We start from the raw sequence: 17,801 nt of genomic DNA on the forward strand, positions 1-17,801 counted from the left end.
CGCGTGGGGATATACAGAGTACCTCTGGGTTTGGAGGCTGCCTGGGCTGCAGTCCCTCTGCCCCCGTGGTCGCTCCTGCCCGGGGAGCCTTTCACCCAGCCCACGGGCACCGGCGTTCACGCAGCTGGGACGATGGCCCCAGCGAGCGGGGACAGAGGTCCTGCCCTTCCCGGCGCTGCGAGACATCGCTGCCTTTAGCTGCTGTAATGGGTTTCTAAAATTAGCTGCACACTCTGCCCTTGGACTTGAGCAGGACTTTTCTCAGTTGTTTAATATCTAAAGTAAAAAAAAAAAAAAAAAAAAAAAAAAAGGAAGCAAAGCACAAAAGCAACCCAGTCAATGCATGTCTAAGTTTATTTTATCACTTGTCCCGCAGAACTCAACATCTATTTTAAGTCATTTATGAAGAGTACAAGCGTGAATAGCTGCAGAAGTTTTGCAATTCCAAGACACCGCATACAGCTTCTAAAAAAAGCAAATTTAACCTTCCTAACAAAGCCTCAACAACCATCCCACCTTTTCCCAGATCACGTTTCCAAGCTACTGATTTCAGACAGCAAAAAACTCATCTTCTCCACATCTGAAGTCAATTAGTTTACGAAGAGGTCCCCGGCATATGGCAGCATCGCCCCCGAGCCCCTTGCTGGCATCTCACCCCGCGGGTGCCTCCCTTCCGGACGGGCTCGGTTTACCCCGTGCCGAGCGGGACAGGTGCAGATCGGTCCCTCAGGGTTCATCCCTCCCTTCAATTTATGAGTATTTTACATTTTGCCGCGGGCCATAGCTCCTATAAATAAACCTGGGCTGCCCATGGCAGATGTGAAGCCTATCGCCGCCTGCACGCTCCGTTAGAGGCCCTGGCTTCCCAGCAGCGTGAATGTGAATAGATCTGAATCTGCAATGAAATATTAATTGGGAGCAACACTATCCTCCTATCTTCGGAGGGGAATTTTAATTGAGGATCACCATTAGCTAACAAGCTAATATCTTCCTGCACCACGCGGTCACAGCGCGCCAAGGCAGGAACAGGGGGTGCCTGTTCCCTTAATCAGAGCCTCTCCTATCACCTCTTTCTCCCCAAACCAACCCAAATTAGCAGGTCATCATCCAGCAAACCCACCACCAGCAAGTGCTTGATCCTAAAAGGATCGGGTGTTGAGCGGATCAACTACAAGGCAAGTGAAGCCCCGTAGCAGGCAGGTACTGCTTGGGGTTAGGCGAAGCCGTTGCACCCACGGAGGCAACCAACGCTCAGCAGAAACGTCTCAGAGCTGCGATCGGTCCTGACCAGCAACACCTCCCTTCACGCCCGTGAAGTCCCGAGTAGCCGGGCTGTTTTCAAGCCGAGGGCTCTGGTTCAAGAAGAGCATCTGCTGGTGCTCAGCGGGGCGACCCGAGGCGCTGTGGAAGGTCCCAAGAAGCCCTTGAGATGGAGCGCAGAGCTGAGCAACAGCTTCGTTTGACTTGAGAGGCGGCGAGAAGGCAACGCGCTGCGCAACCCCGTCTTTGGGGATGGCTGATTTTTATCCGCCGCTGTCTTGCTTGCTCTGTCAGAGCCCGGCAGGACTGCTCGCTGATAATTCAATATACCTGAGCAAAATAGGACTTCTCAAATATCCCAACACTTGAACATGCAAGTTTGGGAGGTTGTTTTTCCCCTTGCCTCATTTGCTGGCTAAATTTAGTCCACCCAGTGTTTTGCTGGACTTGAAACAGGATGGAAAGAAATATTGCGCCTGAGAGGAGTACCTCTTATCTTGCATGTTTCACGTATTTTGGTAAAGACTGAGCTCTCTGGGACATCAGGAGGACACGGGCCTCCTCCAGGGAGGGAGGGCTGGAAATGCCGTGTCCTGCAAAACGACTCTGCGTTAGCTGAGGCTTTTGATTTCCAAGGGTGGGAGCGGGGAGGGATCATTGCCTCTGTCCTACAAAGCAGAAAGCAAAGCGATAGCGAAGCGGCAGGCAGGGAGCGAAGGGACAGATCCTGCCGCGGGATGAAAGGGGAGCCGGTGCCAGCGGGGTCGCGTCTGTCCGTCACTACCACATGTCGCCCATGTTCCCGTTCTCGTGGAACTTGTGGACGTGGTCGGCGTACCTGGGGAAAGGACACAGCCACGTCAACTCACAGCAAGGTCCGAAGCACTTTGGCAGCCGAGCGGGAGCCGCTTCGTTTCTGAGCGCTAGCCGCCATAATTAGCACCACGCTGTCCCCTGGCCACGGGCAGCAGCGCCTGGGAGCTGCTCAGGGCATGGGCCTGATCCTGCTCCCCAGACTCACGTTTGGCTTTAGCAGGCTTCCTCACCGGGCAAGAACCGCTCCGGGGAAGCGATGTGGAAAACACCGACTGAAGGCAGGCAGCTGCCCTGCGCCGGGCACCTTTTCTCCTCCCCATCCGTATTGGATTAAGGGTTTAAAACCCAATTACCCGCCCTCGTTTGCAGGACAGAGGTGCACCAAAAGTGACACCCCCCCAAAAAAAAATCTGCTGCAAACCACCATGCTGTGTCCACCAAACCCAGGTGGACGACGGTCCCGAGCCCCGGGGCCGGGCTGACCCAGCCTCTGCTCACACCCACTTCTTAGCGCAGTAGGCAGCGCAGTCCCGTCCCACGCTCTCGCTCCAGGCCGTTTTGTAGAGCACCTGCAAAACAGGAAATGTGCTCAGCTCTGCTTTCCCCTGCCCATCTCTGCCCACCCTCTGCCACCCCATCCCCGGCCACCCCGGCCAGCAAATTCTGCTGCGGCATTTCGCTCGCCCGCCCGCCCGCGGCTTTTGTGCATCCAGCAGAGCCCTAAAGCGATGCTCTGGCTAAAACTGGTTTTACAGCCTTGCGTTCCCAGCGTGGAGAACCCCAGTGTGCATTTCAGGGGGTGCCTTCAGGATGGTCAGGATGACCTTTTCCAGCGGGTTATTTTTGCGGGGGGCAGTGCTGCCGCAGCTGCGGTGATTTGGGGCAGGGCGGGCGCGCTCGAGGCTGCACACGGATGGAGATGTGTTTTTGGAACAGGCTTAAGGAAGGCTGCTGCTCCGTTTGGCTCCTTTTTCCCTTTGTGCCACCAGGTTTGCATTTCAAAGCTGCGGTCTGAGGAGCCGGGGAGGCAGCGGGGGGGTTTTGGAAAGAGGGAGAAGCCCTCCCGTCCCAGGCTGATGCATCAAAGCCTTGGGGAGTTGTAAGCTGTGGCTATCTTGTCCCCAGGGAAATACCCTAATTCCACAAACACCCTTCAGCAGGCCTCCAAATTAGGGTTAATTAAAACCACAACAGGCAGAAGGCAGCGGCCGGGAAGGGGCGAAGGCTGCGTTGTCTCCCGGGGTGAGTGACAAAGACATTGCCCCCACCACGGGGATGGAGGAGCCCGGGATCGCCCAGTCCCCGGTCGGACACGGGGTGCGTGCCCAGCCCAGGCAGCACTGGGTGCTGCATTTCAGGCTCTTTTGTGTCTAGATGAAGTAATATTATTCCAGCCATGTAATATTTATGAATTTTACTTTTTTTTCTTTTTTTTTAGGTTAGAGCTTTAAAGTTTAATGATGCTTAACTTTTTATTTTCTTTGCTCCTTTCCTCACCAAAATAATACAAAGTCAGTTTTACTTTGAGAAGATCAGGATGGAAATATTGTTCTGATTTGTCTTTCATCTTGTTTCACTGTTTAATTATTTATTATTTTGGTTTTGTTTTTTTTTTTTTCCCCTGAAATGAAAAATAAACCCACAGAAACTGTGTAAGGATATAGGAGGAGTTTGTACCACCACCAGCTCCCAGGGAATCTGGGCTGGCTCAAGCCTCTATTCCTAACCAAAGCTCTACTTCTCTACTTCCAACCCTAATGTACGGTTGGAGAAATTTGAAAACTAGAGGAAAACAGAGCCAGAGAGCAAGTAGGAAATGTGGGGAGAACCAGAGCTCGCACAGCGTAATGCAGAGCCAGAGCTCCTCACCGGGAGAGGCAGCTGAGCTCCACCGTGCAGGAGGTTAAGGGATGTACCCAGAAATAGGCAGCTGGAATTGCACGTGGTCTAGAAACGGGCAATGTGGGGTCACGGGGATGTATTTTATTCCTAAAATTTCTTATGCTATTAGTTTCACAATAATTAATCAAAATTTTGCTGCCTGATGAGCGGCGGGCTTGCTTGCCTGCGTGGAGGGATGGTGAAGCAGACCTGCATGCAAATACGCTAAAGCCCGTGTCAGCTCCCAGCACGGCGGCACCGGGGCCCCACGGCTGTTTCCAGGCACGACGTGAAGACCCAGACGGCTTCCAGCTCCTGCCCTCGGGCCAGCCCGTGCCCACCCGAGGGTGGCCGTTCCCTCCCCGTAAAGCCGAGGGGGATATTTATTGGCATGTACGTGTCTGTGCCGAACCGTGCCGCCCACGCTCCCAGCTGCACCGTGCCTCCGGAGCCAGGGATACACCAGCTGCAATGCACTCGCTTGGCATAATATCTTAAAAATGCAAAAAACCCCCTGTCCCTGGATGGGATGCTTGCTGATGTTTTATTGGGGTTCCCACTCCCTCCGTGGCCCCCAGACTTACCAGGAAGACGAGGCAGTGCAGGAACAGGGTGTAGAAGAAGGCAACGGTACGAGCTGTCTTGTTGGACAGGATGAGCCGCCCCTGCAGCAAGAGCAGAACGGAAAATCCCATTTTAATGTGGGTCAGTGGAAATCAGCCCTCCTCGTGCACAGGCTCAGAGACACCCTGGCCGAGATTGGGGCTCTGTTTGTGCTAGACCCTACGTAAACACAAAGGCAAGGTGGGATGCTTCGCCACCCATCTCTGCCCGTTTCCGAGCAGCCGCTCTCCTTCAAGGTGACTACCGCAAGCGCGTATGCTCTCGGCCCCAAATTGCTCAAACCAAGGTGAATTCAGGGCTGCAACCCATGGGGTTCCCCCCACTGAAACCTCTCTTGGGGGGGGGGGGGGGTGTTCGTTTTTAGCCACCTTTACCCCAGCTTTACCATGCCAGCCCTGACTCGGTGCCTGCCTGCGGCTCAGCGCCGCTCCGGAGAGAAATCCCAGCAGTAATTAAGTCTCGCACATTTTTAATTCATGAGCTCAAAGAACTTGTGACTTGCAGTGTCCCCTCGCCACCCCCATGGCAGGGCGGCTGGGCAAACGCTGCGTTCCTGAGGGCTGGCCCTGCCGCACGGCCCTGCCTGCACCCCAGCTGCGGTGCGGGACCCCAGGAACGACTCAGAGGATGATTTCACAGCCAGACCCGCAGCATCGGCGCTGCCCCCCCGAAGCGCCCTGGCATGTTGCAGGGATGACCGCTCTGTGCCCTGGGATTTGCACGCTCCTCCAGCTCCTGGCATCCCTCCCTGGGAACCTCCGGCCAGCTCAGCCTAAAGCACCTGCGGGCCCACGCTGCGGCTCTGGAGCATCCAGCACGCGCCCGCACCGGCAGCAAAGAGCTGGTAACGTGGGATTAAAGGCTTGGTACGGTGTGGAGCCCCCGGCTTTGGCAGTAGTGAGGCTACCTTCATGCTGAGAGCCGTGTACACCCTCTGCCAGGCTGCAGTGATGGTTGAGCACCTTGGAAAACGTAAGTTCTCAAGGATGCCGGATCCCCGCCTGCTCTCCCCAGTACCAGCCCTTCCGCTGCGCGGGGGAGGCTCATGGCTGGAGCCGGTGGTCTGGGCAGGTCCCTGGGGTCCCACAGCTTGGCCTTCTGCTTGCCACAGATATCTGTATTTAAGGGAAGGTCTTCACCCCGCCTTGCTCGCCCAAGAGCACAGCTCTCGGGCACGTGCTGCCTCCTCCCGCTGCCGGTCCCCAGCACGGCTGGGTATCGTTGCAGGAGAGGCCACGAGCTGGAGGAGCATCAGTGGCCCTTGGGAAGGCACGTGGCACTGCTCGGGCTAAAGCAAAGCACCCCCAAAGTAGGGACTGCCAGATGGACGCTGCCCTGAGGGATTTTGGAGAGCAACCAAGAACATGGAAATTCCTTGGGCATCTTCGAAACCTCACTAGTAACCTGGTCTGCAGGTTTACCCATTTCTCCGGCTCTGCAAAGTCTCTGAGATACTTACCCTCCACCTTTGCCAGTCCCATGCCAGCCCGCAGAGGTGTCCGAGCTCGCTGGGTCCCCAAAACCCTGCGGGGCTGGGCTGTGTCACACTCAATCCCCTCATTTTGGAGAGGCCACTGAACAGCAGCCAGACCCTGACGATGTCTGATCCCTTCCAGCCCATGACACTGGGGTCCCAACGGAAAAACCTTCCCGTCCGTCCCCTCAAAAGAGCCAAAGTCAGGAGTCACCACAGCCTAGAAAAGCAGCTTATGAAGGACGGATCCTACCTTTCTACATAGCAACTTTTTATTCCTGCTGTAAAAGCTAGGGATTCATTATGGACATAAGCACATTCCCCAAAGCACCACGTGGGCTTTCCAAAGCTGGCATTAAAACCCACAGATCTCCCACCAAACCAATTCCGGACTGAAATCTTCTTTGCTATTCACGGCCACGGTGGAGGCTGCTGTAACAAACAAGATTATGTTCTTAAATATTCCCAAGGAATAACTCCCCTAAGTCAGTTTTTTTGTAAATGCCTTTCATTAATTCTCTGTGGTGCTGGCACGCCACCCAATCCATATTCATGTTGGCATTTGCTTGGTTTTTATGCAAATGACAACTTTGCCTCTATTACGAGATATTTCTGTATTCTGTGGCTGTTGCAGACCAGCGCTCCCACATTAACCTCTGTTGCGCCAGATAGCCAGGGGTTAACTCAGCCAAAACCTGATCCTGAGCCTGTTGCTAATGTCACAAATTCAAATGTAAGTCGGATCTTCTCAATAACCACATTTTTAGCTCGGAAAGTAGCATTCGTCCCTCAAAAACGGTAGGGGTCACCTCCCTCTTGCCCACCGTGGCTCCGGCGAGGACCCTCTGCTGCCGCAGGTACCAGCAGCTCCCCTGGGATGCTGTGGGATGGAGTGGGGGAAAGGGGAAGGAAAGGGCAAGGGAGGAAAGCCAGTTGTTCTCCTAAACTGAGCCCCAGAGTGGCCCTGGCATGGTCTGCACCCCTGCCCAGGGGAGCAGGGATGGCGTCTGCCCCCCCGCCGGGGCCAAGCTCAGCAGCAGCGTTCCTGGTGCAAGCACTGGGCTAAAAACCTCTCGCCACCGGCTGCGGCACGGCGGGTGCAGCCCACTCACCATGCTCAGCGTGGCTTTATCCCAGGGACTGAGGCTCAGGTACCTCCGCTGGCGTTCCTGCAAGTAAATGGTACAAGAAGCTGATTTTTGAGGCTCAAAGGGCTGATTTAGGGTTTGCAAATCAGGGAAGGAGCCCTGTGCCCTGGGATGCTCCCACCCCCACTACACGCAGCCATAGGGCACATTGTGTACGTACGATGGCTTTTCTTACGTTTTATTTTTTTAAAGTGAATGGCATTTGAGCGTGTTTTATGCTTTCAGAGTGCCGTCCCTGGATTCCATCCGGGACGATAAAATAATTTCCCTGAGAGGTTTCATTTTTTGCCTGCTCCTTCCCTTCGACGCACCCAGACCACCTTGCCACAAGCAAAACCAGAACCGAGCAAAGCAACCCGCTCATCCACTGCGGCACGCTCCAAAGCCTCTTCCCTCCCCACGCCGGGCAAAGCCGTGCTCTGCGACGCCGAAACGTGGCCGGCTGAGTCCTACCCCGGCTGCGGGAGGCAACCATCCCGCGGCAGAAGGAGGGAGGGCTCCGGGGGGCTTTTCGTACCTTCCTGCTGAAGGAGGAGAAGGGGTCCAGGCGCTCTTCGTACTGGGAGGAGTAGCGCTGCTCGGTGTCGTCCCTGCTGCCGCCCTGCAGGAGCAAAGGCAGGGTGAGAGCCAGCGGGTGCTGGTGTAGCTGCCCGTACCTGTCCCCCGCCCCGGTGCAAGCGGTGTACGGACACCCAGCACAGGGCCAGGGCCCCCCCGGCCTCCTCTGAGCTGCTCACTTGGAAGAAATGACCCCCCCAAGGGTGGAGCAGCACAGCCCAGAGCTGACCCCGTGGGGCTGACGGGGTCTGCGCCCTTCGAAGAGGAGAAGCCCAACAGGAGCTATTTAACAAAGTCCTTTCTTCCGTGGGGACTCCACCTGTGTCCCCCCTGTTTTTTGCCCTGTCCATGAATTAACAGTCATCTGTGTCACCCCAGAGAGCTCACCTGGGGTAGTGCAAATCCCACCCCGAATTCCTTTGCTGCTGGGCCAGGTAGGAGGGAGACAGCGGTTTGGGAGGAGGAAATCATTGTTTAAACGTACGGCTGTTATTAGCTGGGTGAAGGGCAAGGAAAGTGAAGGAAACTCCATGAGAGAAGTGAAAGATTTAGGCCAGTTCAGACAGGCTGGGTTTTAAACTTCTCCCTGGACAGAGGTTCCCCTTGTGCAGCCTCAGGGGTGGCACTGGATGAACGGCAGCAGCGAGTCCCGAGGATGCTCCTGCAGCCTGCACGTCCCTGCTCCTCCTTTCTGCACCGCTACCTCTGCAGCTCACGAGAACTGCAGATTCCACATCGTTCCTACCCAAAACCAGCCTGGAAACGGCACGTGCTGGCACCAGGTCGCAGTCCGGCGCGAGCCCTGGCTCCCGGCTACGTGGGCTGCGCGTCCCTGCTCAGGGGCTCCGGTGCTAATCCGTCCCTCTCCCCAGCACCGTGCCCCCTCCGGCTCTGCCCCACCAGCACGCTGATGCTGACATTTACCGAGGTCCTTCTGGACCCCTCACTACGCGCTGCTGGCTGGCCCGCCCGGCCGCCCCTGCACGCCGGCCGGTGGCTCCGTTTCGCCGCGGGTAAGCCCCGTGGCACACAGACCTTTAGCAAATATGCCCTTACGCGCCGCAATACGATCCACGGGTCACCGCGCAGCCAGAAGCCAGCGATGAGACCAGCTCCCAATTTAGGGGGCGACGAATTCACTATAGGCTGGCCTTATTGAATGATCTTTGATGATTATTTTTAACGCGTCACATGCCTCATTAGGTGGTGAATTATGCAATCCCCCGTGCTGCTGCATCGAAGGCTTTGCTCTTTAGATCATGTGAATGGCATTCAGGGGTTGCCTTGTGGCAGCGGATAAACAGGGATATGATCTCCCGCGGGAGAAACAGGCAAAAATGTCAGAGGGGCCGACCCAGCGTCATCACTGAGACATAAATAAAAGAACCAAATAAGGTTCTTCGCAGCTGTAGGAGTTTCCCGTCCCCAAATGCTATTAAAATATCCAGTAATAAAACGGACTCAGCCCAGCCGGCGCGGAAAGGCAGCAGCTTCGGGGGAGGATGGCAGGGCAGGCGGGGCGAGGAGCCAGCGTTCAAACCGACGGCCCTTCCCCGGTTATTGTCGCTTTTGCAGTCTCGAGGAAAGCCCGAGGTCGCGGTAGCCCAGCTCCAACGGAGGAAGTGGTGGCAATTCAAAGCTCCCCAGGTGGCTGCCTGACCCGCTTGCAGAAACCCAGGGATTTCCAGGGATGAAATCCCCGAGGGGCACGGCATGAGCAGAGCATGTTTCAGCAAAGTCTGCCCCCCGGCCCCCCCCAGGCTTCTCCTGGTGTTACTGGGATTACTGGGACGGTTTGGGGCTGATTTATGCTCTTTTGGGGATGGCCCAGGAGAGTGGGAAGCCGAGCAGCTCTCTCTGCTGGCCACAAGAAATTCAGGGTGGTGGGGAATGAGCACAGGTATGACAGGATGAATTATTTTTTCAGCCTCTAACTGCAGAGATTTATTGCAGGAGGTCCCGATTTAACCGCTTGCTGCCTGGGCAGGCAGGGGCATCGACAACTTGCCGGCTGGAGCATCACGCTGCCAGCAGTGAGCATCAAAGGGGTATGTAGCAGCTCTTTTGGGGAGGAAATTTGAGTTTCTGGCATCACATATGTCAGACACCCTTCAGCACGGTTAAAGACAACCTTCCTGGCAGAGGGGCTGGGTACCTGCTCCTCTAGACACAGCACTGCACCCTTTTTCACCCCAATTATCTCCCATTTTCCAACTTTCACGCAAGGTGCGTGCGAGTAACGTGCCATTTCCCCAGTGCTCTTGTACACAGAGGGCAATGGTCTGTGTTTGGGGGTCTGCCGTCCGCGTGAGCCCCGCCGGAGGACAGCCAGCCCGCCACTCACCCGGCCAGGGTAGCTCTGCAGGAACTTGATCTTCTCATAGAGCTTGATGTTGTCGGCTCTCAGGTTGTCCAGCTCGCTCTGCAGGGCGTGCACCGTGTGCTGCATCATGCGGTTCTCCTGCATGGGGGGAGTGAGGGGCCGTTAGCAGCGAGGCCGTGGGGAGGACAGGATCTAACTGGGTGGGAGACAGAATCGGGGGGCTGATTTGGTGCACCCAGCCAGGGTTCGGTCCCTTCTCAGTAATTAAAATCCCCTGGCTTTGAATTAAAATTGCTCCCAAATTAAAATTGTCCCAGCTGCCGCTGAACAGGGCCCCTGGTCCTGAACCATTAACGAACCTGACCCCTCCGTGGCCAAAGAGGGGCCGGGGCAGCCAAGGTGGCTGTGGGTGGCTTTGGGCTGAGCCCTGGCCCCCACGGGATGTGCAAAGTCAACCTGCTGGCTTTGAAGAGGTTATTTTGAGCTATACTTCAATTTGTAGAGCTATTGGGTTTTACCCCTAACCACATCCCCTCCGCGCTTTTTATTTACCCCGAGCCAAATGCCGCGCCAGCCGGCCAAGCACGCCTGCACGGTGCCAGGGGTTTGGACCTGTCCTTCAATTAGAGCAACGCCGACGGGCTGGGGCAGGCTTTGGTCCTGCTAACAGCAGAATAGATTTTTCTCTTGCTTGGCGTGGCGCTGCCTGCGCTGTGCTGATAATAAAGTCCCTGCAGGTCACTACAGCAGGCAGCTGCAGGCTGCAGCCCCCGCACGGCCGCCCTCCCCACCCGACCTACCCCCTCCAGCTCCTGGTTCCTGGCCCGGAAGCGTTCCCTCTGGCTGGAGATGATGGAGAGGAGCGAGTCCACTTGTCCCTCGGGGAACGAGGTGCCAGGGGATGGCGTGTGACCTGTGGACAAGGCTTGGCATGAGAGATGACCTGGCAGATGCCACCCCCCCCCGCCCAGAGCAAGCGGGGTTTACTCGAGGTCCCCCCCCCTCGACGCTGCGGGACCTCAGGGGTGCCCAGGCAGATAAACGCCTGTGCGCAGCTATTACAGCATGGACTGCTTTCTATGCTCTTTTTTCATTTTTTGGGACTGATCCTGGGAATGGACAGGTTGACTCCCCAGGGACAACCAGGTGCATTATTTGGTGCCTTCCCATGACCCCAATCCTCCCAGTCCCTGCCACGACTCTATCCCGCAGCTTCTGCGGCAGCCGTAGCCCTAAGACAAGACCCAGCGCCACCACCAGCCCCTCCACCCACGTACTCTTCTCTCCCCCCCTTGCACAACAGCCACCCCCAGTTTGTACTTCTCCTCTTTCAGCCACTCCAGCAAAGCAGCGGCCGCTCTCCCGCAGCCACCACCAGCCCGCTCTGCCCGGGAACCCCATTTTGTGGGTGCCCCATGTAGCTGCCCCCCATGATGAGGGTCTGCAGGTGCCCGGGGGACCACAGCCATCCCCTCCCAGCTCTGTGTTGCTGGCAGTGGGAGGCATCCACGGCCAAGGAGAAATACGTTCCCGAGGCCGTGACTCAACCGGCTGCACAGAGGAGCTATTCATAGCGCAGGATGGGTGGCTGCAGGTTGTTTGGCTTGGTGGGACTGTTGCTGCGATATTGTTTATCGCATGTTTTCAAAACCTTTAAAACCAAAAAACAACACCAAAAAAAAAATAAGGAAAGGAAAGGAAGTGGTTTTCTTCCAGAGGCGTCGTTATTTGTTTGATTCATTTTCTCCTGCAGACCTCGGCACAGGAGCAAACGTAAAGGAAATATTTAGCTCGTTGGCTCTGGAGAGGGTTTGGTGCGGGAAGAGCAGGAGTCGGAGCGCGGGGTGTTTGGTTCAGCCCGGGTTCACCAGCTCAGCACGGAGCCGGGCCCAGCACGTGCCCGCTGCGCTGTCTCGGGAGCAGCCGGAGGACCGGCAAACCGAGCCACGCACGGAAAAGCCATCGCTGGCCCCCGCGAAGGACATGCTGAGCAGGCAATGCCTATGTCTGCTTAGGAGCATCCTCATGTCGCTGTCCCTGGAGAGGTCACCACCCTGCCCATGCCACCAGGATGGACCCCAACAGCACCTCGGCGTGCAGCCCCTGCCTCTCACCGTAAAACAGCGCCGTGGCCTCCTTGATGGGCTCAGGTATCTTCTCCAGGCTGGGGACGGCCGCACCCTGGGCAGTGAAAGCAGAAGGGATTAAGCATTTCCCACCTGCCTGAAGGTGCCTGGTCAAAGCAGACCCCTCCTGGCTCCTGCTACTGCCCTGGCACCCGCAGCCTCGTCGGAAGCATCGCTGCCGAACAGGCACTCTGCACGGATCAAGCCCCAGACAACACGGAGAAGCTGGTGTTCAACCCGCAAATCCCATCATTTCCCTGGGAAGGAGAAGGGCTGGACGGCCCCTGGATGCCACCACCAGCACCTCCTCCCACGCCAGCACCATCCCACTGCATGGGCACGATGCAACCCTCTGCTGGGTGAGTTGTGAGAAGGAGAGAAAAACGAGGAAAAAAAAAAAAAAAAAAAGGAAGAAAAAAAAAAGAGGAGGTGATAAACCAGTCCCATGCCTGCTGTTGGCCCCTCCTTCAGTGATGAGCAACCCCTGGGGCTATTTTGGGTGGTCCCTGCCCGCTGCCGTGCCGTGGGTTGGGGTTACCTCTGCATCCGGGCGATGCATGGCGGACAGGGCTTGGATGGTGCTGAGGTCATGCTCCAGCTTGGCGATGAGCTCCTTCTGGCCCCCCAGCGTGGACACGGCCTCCGTCAGCTGGATCTGCAGCTCTGCGCAGCGCACTGGAAAACAGAGCCGAGGCCGTCACCCAGGGGTGGCCCAAACCCCCAGATTTTGCTAAGGGGATACCAAAAAGCTGAGAAACCCCCACCTGGAGCACCAAAGCCAACTCATAGGCAGCAACCCCCTTTTCTCCTTGTTTCTGGGGCCAGGAGGGACACGCCAGCAATCCCTGCTCTGCCCAGGCAGAAGCGACCCAGGTCCAGCCCACCGCAGTGATGCCCCGGGGTGGGCAGGACCCAGGCAGGACCAGCACCACGTCCCAGCGCTGGAGGCAACGCGAGCAGGCAGCTGCTTGCACCAGCACGGCTGCTTCCAATGCATCAGTAAAATATTTTTGGTACCCCGGGGGTAGCTGGCAGCACCCTGACTGGGCAGAGTGGGGGGACCTGGAGAGGGATAAGGGGAGCCGAGCCCACGAACCGATCCCCGGGTCTGCTCTGCACAGAAAAGGCGCGATGGAGGTGGGCTCCGGGCAGCACGTCCCCGGCCACGGGCGCTGGGACAGGCACGCACCGCGCAGATGGCTGCCCTGGGGGGTTGGAGCAGGGTGTGGACATCTCCCAGGAGGGGCTCTGGTGGGACCAATCCTGCCCTCAGGCACTGGGCAAGGCTGCACAGCCCCCAGCATCCCCGCTCGGCCAATTTTTGACAAACGAGCCCTCTTTCCAGTTGCCCCCCCTCCAAGAGTAAAACCCACGCCCTAAACCACAACAGGCGCTCGCTGGAATGCTCCAGGAGCAGAACAAAAGCCTCTCGTTCCCCTCGTATAACCCCGGCCCAGATGTGAAGCAACGGAGAGACGCGTCGGGGCCAAAACGCAGCTACAGCGAGAGGCGCAGGACCAGCACCGCAGGGCAAGCTCCTCGCTCCGTTTGCAAACCCATGCCGAAACACAGAGCGTCAGCACGCAGGAGCCCTGTCCTGCAGCAGAAATCTACTTGTTTCACCTTTCTCCCCTTGTTGCCAGCAACGTCTGGGCCTCTGCCTGGCCAAAAAAAAAAAAAAAAAAAAAAGCTCAGCTCAAGGTTCAGACCCTGCGTTTCTCCCTGCCAGCCTCTCTGCCGCAGGGACGCAGGATACGTCCGTCTCTGCCTGGATTTCCAGGTGGGTGAAAGCTCAGGTCCCAGCTGTTCCAGTCCCTCCCTGATAATTCCCGTTGTAATTATTTCCCTGAATTCCAGACGGCTGGAAGGCAAAAAAAAAAATAACCCTCATTTATCAACAGCCAGGGAAGAAGAAATGCAAAGGCTGCCTGGGACGCAGCCGCGCTGGGGGAGAAGCGAGAGCAGACTGTTGCGCCCGCGGGGCCTCTTGCCCTCTCCGAAGACTTCGGAGGAGAGGTGCAAAGCGTGTGCAGCCCAATTCCAGCCCATCCAGTCCTGCCGGGCCGGGAGCTGCCCCGCGCACCCCAAAACCGGGGGCTCCCTCTTGGGGGGGGCCCTTGCACAGGGGTCGATGCCTGCAGAACCTGGCTGGGTGGGCTGGACTCAGAGCAGCAGGGATGGGGGCTGGAAGGAAGCCATGCCCGAAGCCAGCGCTGCTTTCCCACGGAGCAGGGGCTTTGCCGGTGCAAATTTCCCCTCTTTTTATCAGAAAGGCAATTCCTCCGTTATTCGTAAGGGACCAAGCTTACCTGCAGGGAAAGGGAGGTGACCCATGCTTCAGGCACAAGGTATGGATTTATTTTTTCTCCCCCCCCCCATTTGCATTTTATAGGCCCCAACTAAAGGGCTGGGGGAGCCGGGAGCAGCCGCCGTAGAGGCGCAGTCCCACTGGAGGTCAGTGTTTCTCCAGAAATGGGGAATCGCCTCCTGCTCCCGAAACATGGGTGGCCTGATGCAAAATATTTGCATTAACAAGATTTGGAAAGAAGAAAAACCTCTTCCCTACGGTTAATTATTTAATTGGCTGGCTCTTTAAATTGCATTAAAATGTAATTGGGAAGCTATTACTAGCCAAACACGGGCTGTGGGGCCCGATCCTGCAGAAGGCAGCCCTGAGCGCCGTGCAAAGGGCCTGATGCTGCTGCCGGCGTGCCCGGGCTGCACCGTGCCGGGAGCAGAGCGGAGGGCTGGCTGGGGCAGGACACGTTCCCTGCCTCCCACCCTGCCCAAAAAAACCCTCTGCAGAGCTGAGCTTTGGCATCCTGCTGACGAGACGCGAGCCCTGGATCCCAGCTGCCGAGTTTCTCTCTTTAATGGTCTTTTTTTTTTTGCTTTTGAGTTACACGGACTGAGTTTTTTAGTTTGCTTAGGAGACAAAAAGGGTGACCAAAGAAACACATCTCCCAGATTTAAGGAAAGCCATGTTCTTCCTCCCTTGGGTTTCACTGCCTCAGCATTGGCCAGTCTTCTACAAACCGTCCATGAAAACAGAAAAGACTGGAACCATGTCTAACACTGAAAGCAACCAAAATGCATGGAGCTTTCTCATCTCCCCTTCAGTATCTCTTTTCACAGTTGATTTTTGGTGGGTTTTTTGGGTTTTTTTTTAATCATAATGTTCTTTTTTCGAAGGGGCAGTGGCCACCCGCGAGCTCATCACTTTTCTGCCAGCAACCCTTCACCTCCAGCAGCGGGTGGATGGCTCTCCCAGGACGGCAGGTCAGTTCAAGCATTGAGATTGAGCAAAAGAAAAATCTGCCTTTGTCTTCTCTAAGCTGCTGTGCTGGAAAGCCCTCGCTCTGACCCTTCAGATGTGCAAATATCTCAAAAGCTGCGGAAGACGGAGAGGTACTGCTGAAGATAATGGGACAAAGAAGGTGAAGCCCTGGGGAAACTGGGATTTTAAACCACGTATCTTTAGCCTCAAACTCTGTCGTTCCTGACTTTTGAGGCTATGGAGAAACGGGCCTGACATTGCCATCACCTTACGGAGAAAAGCGATGAAATGCAGCAACCTCGCAACCGAACGCCAGCAGAAGTCACCCGCCCTGCCTGGTGCCACGCTGCGGGGCTGCTTGGCACACGCAGGTCTGGTTTTCCTGTGTCGATACCCAGAAAACAAGAAGCTGAGACTGGACTAGTTCTGGAAAATATATTTTGCTTTCCTGGGAGTCCTTGGGAAGGTGGCAGAGCAGATGGGAGCCGGACTATAGAGTTTTGCACAGGGCACTTGTGAAGTCCTTAGATAGCTGTTGGTTGGGTGAACTCTCCTTCTTCATCGGGGTCTTCTTCATTCGAATTCCCCATGACACTCATCCTAAATCCCTGAGCTTTCATCTGGCTTGGCTGGCCATTAACACATCGGTCATTAGACAACATTTCTGCACCCAAGGCTGCCAGGAGTTTGGCAGAAACTACCTGAAACAAACATGGGGCAACAAGAAGTCCCCAGCGCAACCACTGAACTTTGACTGCCAACAGCTGCACTTGGTCTGGCACCTCAACACCGCAGCCGGACCCTCCTGGGGAATCCTGGGCTTGGAGAGAAGCACCTCTCAGGACAATGATCAGCCACAAGCCTCTTCCCACACAGCCCGTGTGACTGACCAAATCTTCACATCTTTTCTGTATCACCGACCTTCTGGCCTGAGCGGGGAGGGGTGTCAGGCCCTCTGCAAGGAACCAACCCAACCGCTTTGCAAAAGACTGGTCATCCAGCGGGAAGAAAAATATTAATGAGGCTCTTGAAAAGCACCATGTCCTGCCCAAAACTGAGTGATTAGAAAGAGCCTCTGCTCAGAGAGGATGCTGTCAAGAAGACGTCTGTCCTGGGAAGTCTAAACGTACCTCCAACCCGCTGCCTGAGGAGCGCGGCCACAGATGACATTTCAGAAACGCGCGTCTCTTGGCAAAGAGGTAAAGTGTCTGTGCGGACAGGCCATGCGGTGACACACAAAGGTGTCTCACACAGCGAGGAAACGAAGTGGTTCTAAACTGAGAACAAAAGATTTAGATGACTCTCACACTTCTTTCATTGTGGATAGCACCGTCAGTCTCGCACTCCTCCAAAGCTGCAAGTTAAAATCCTTGTAGTGAACATCGAGGAAAAAAGTCGCGGAGCCCCAGGCTCCACGGGCACGTTCGCGGGGAGGTCCGAGCCCGGCAGATGTAGGGGCTCATCGGGAGCGCCTGCGAGACAGCGAGCCCAGCGCTGTCACGGAGCAACAGCAACTTTGACTCCTGTAACAAGCCCCAGCAATTGGACTCCCTTGGCAAATCATCCAAAATAAACAGCATCTGTTTTCACAGATGGAGAAAATTAAGATATACTAGCAACTTAGTTTGAAGTTATAAGGCCAGACATAAATAAATGAGAGGCAGTCTTTCCATAAGATGGTGGCTTGATTACTGAGGATACAGACAGATGAATAAATCACCTTGGGGTGAGATAGGCTGTAACTTGCTACACATCCATGAGACTGGAGTAACTGCTCATGTGCCTCCTCTGAGCCCGAAGGAAATGAGAGGTAAGCGGTATTGCTGAAGGGATCTGCAGGGTATGAGCACACACATGGGCAGTTACTGCAAATTAGCTGATGCTCTGCAAGTTCACACCCTGATTTGCCTTATGGTAACTTTTTAATCTGCCTCTATTACTGTCTGGCCTCCTTGTATTTACATAACTGTAAAAAAAAATAAATAAGAAAACAAGCAGAGAAGTGATGTGGCACGCTAGGAGCTTTCTTTGAAAAACTATCCTCTCAGAAGTCAACTGAAGTGCATTGAAACCCACTACTTCAAAGGTTTTAAGACTATTTTATTGACTGGAAGGAAGATGATGGTAAGATAACTAAATCTTGGAGTACCTTGACAAGAAGGCTGAGAAACCCAGGCACAAAGCTGGAGACTCACTCAACACAAACACTGGTGTTTGAGCGCGCCAGGACGAGGAGCAGGAGCCAAAGGAAGAAGCAGGAGACTGGATCTGCCACCGGGTCCCTTGATTTTTCCAGGTCGTTCACCTTTCCCCA

General features: G+C 55.6%; 1 protein-coding gene across 1 annotated transcript in view; it reads right to left on the minus strand.

Moving 5' to 3' along the window:
* Nucleotides 1–340: 340 nt before the first annotated feature.
* Nucleotides 341–17,801, minus strand: part of CUX1 (cut like homeobox 1) — a 278,459-nt gene continuing 260,998 nt past the window's right edge. The window contains exons 15-23 of the mRNA XM_054847175.1: nt 12,749–12,885; nt 12,199–12,265; nt 10,885–10,997; nt 10,106–10,222; nt 7,721–7,804; nt 7,168–7,224; nt 4,542–4,622; nt 2,581–2,645; nt 341–2,098 (exon numbers count right to left, since the gene is read on the minus strand). Of these exons, the coding sequence (XP_054703150.1) occupies nt 2,041–2,098; nt 2,581–2,645; nt 4,542–4,622; nt 7,168–7,224; nt 7,721–7,804; nt 10,106–10,222; nt 10,885–10,997; nt 12,199–12,265; nt 12,749–12,885 (779 nt within the window). The 3' untranslated portion in view covers nt 341–2,040. The remainder of the gene's footprint in view (nt 2,099–2,580; nt 2,646–4,541; nt 4,623–7,167; nt 7,225–7,720; nt 7,805–10,105; nt 10,223–10,884; nt 10,998–12,198; nt 12,266–12,748; nt 12,886–17,801) is intronic.

The sequence above is a fragment of the Grus americana genome, chromosome 19 (genome assembly GCF_028858705.1).
Source record: "Grus americana isolate bGruAme1 chromosome 19, bGruAme1.mat, whole genome shotgun sequence".
NCBI classification, from domain to species: domain Eukaryota; kingdom Metazoa; phylum Chordata; class Aves; order Gruiformes; family Gruidae; genus Grus; species Grus americana.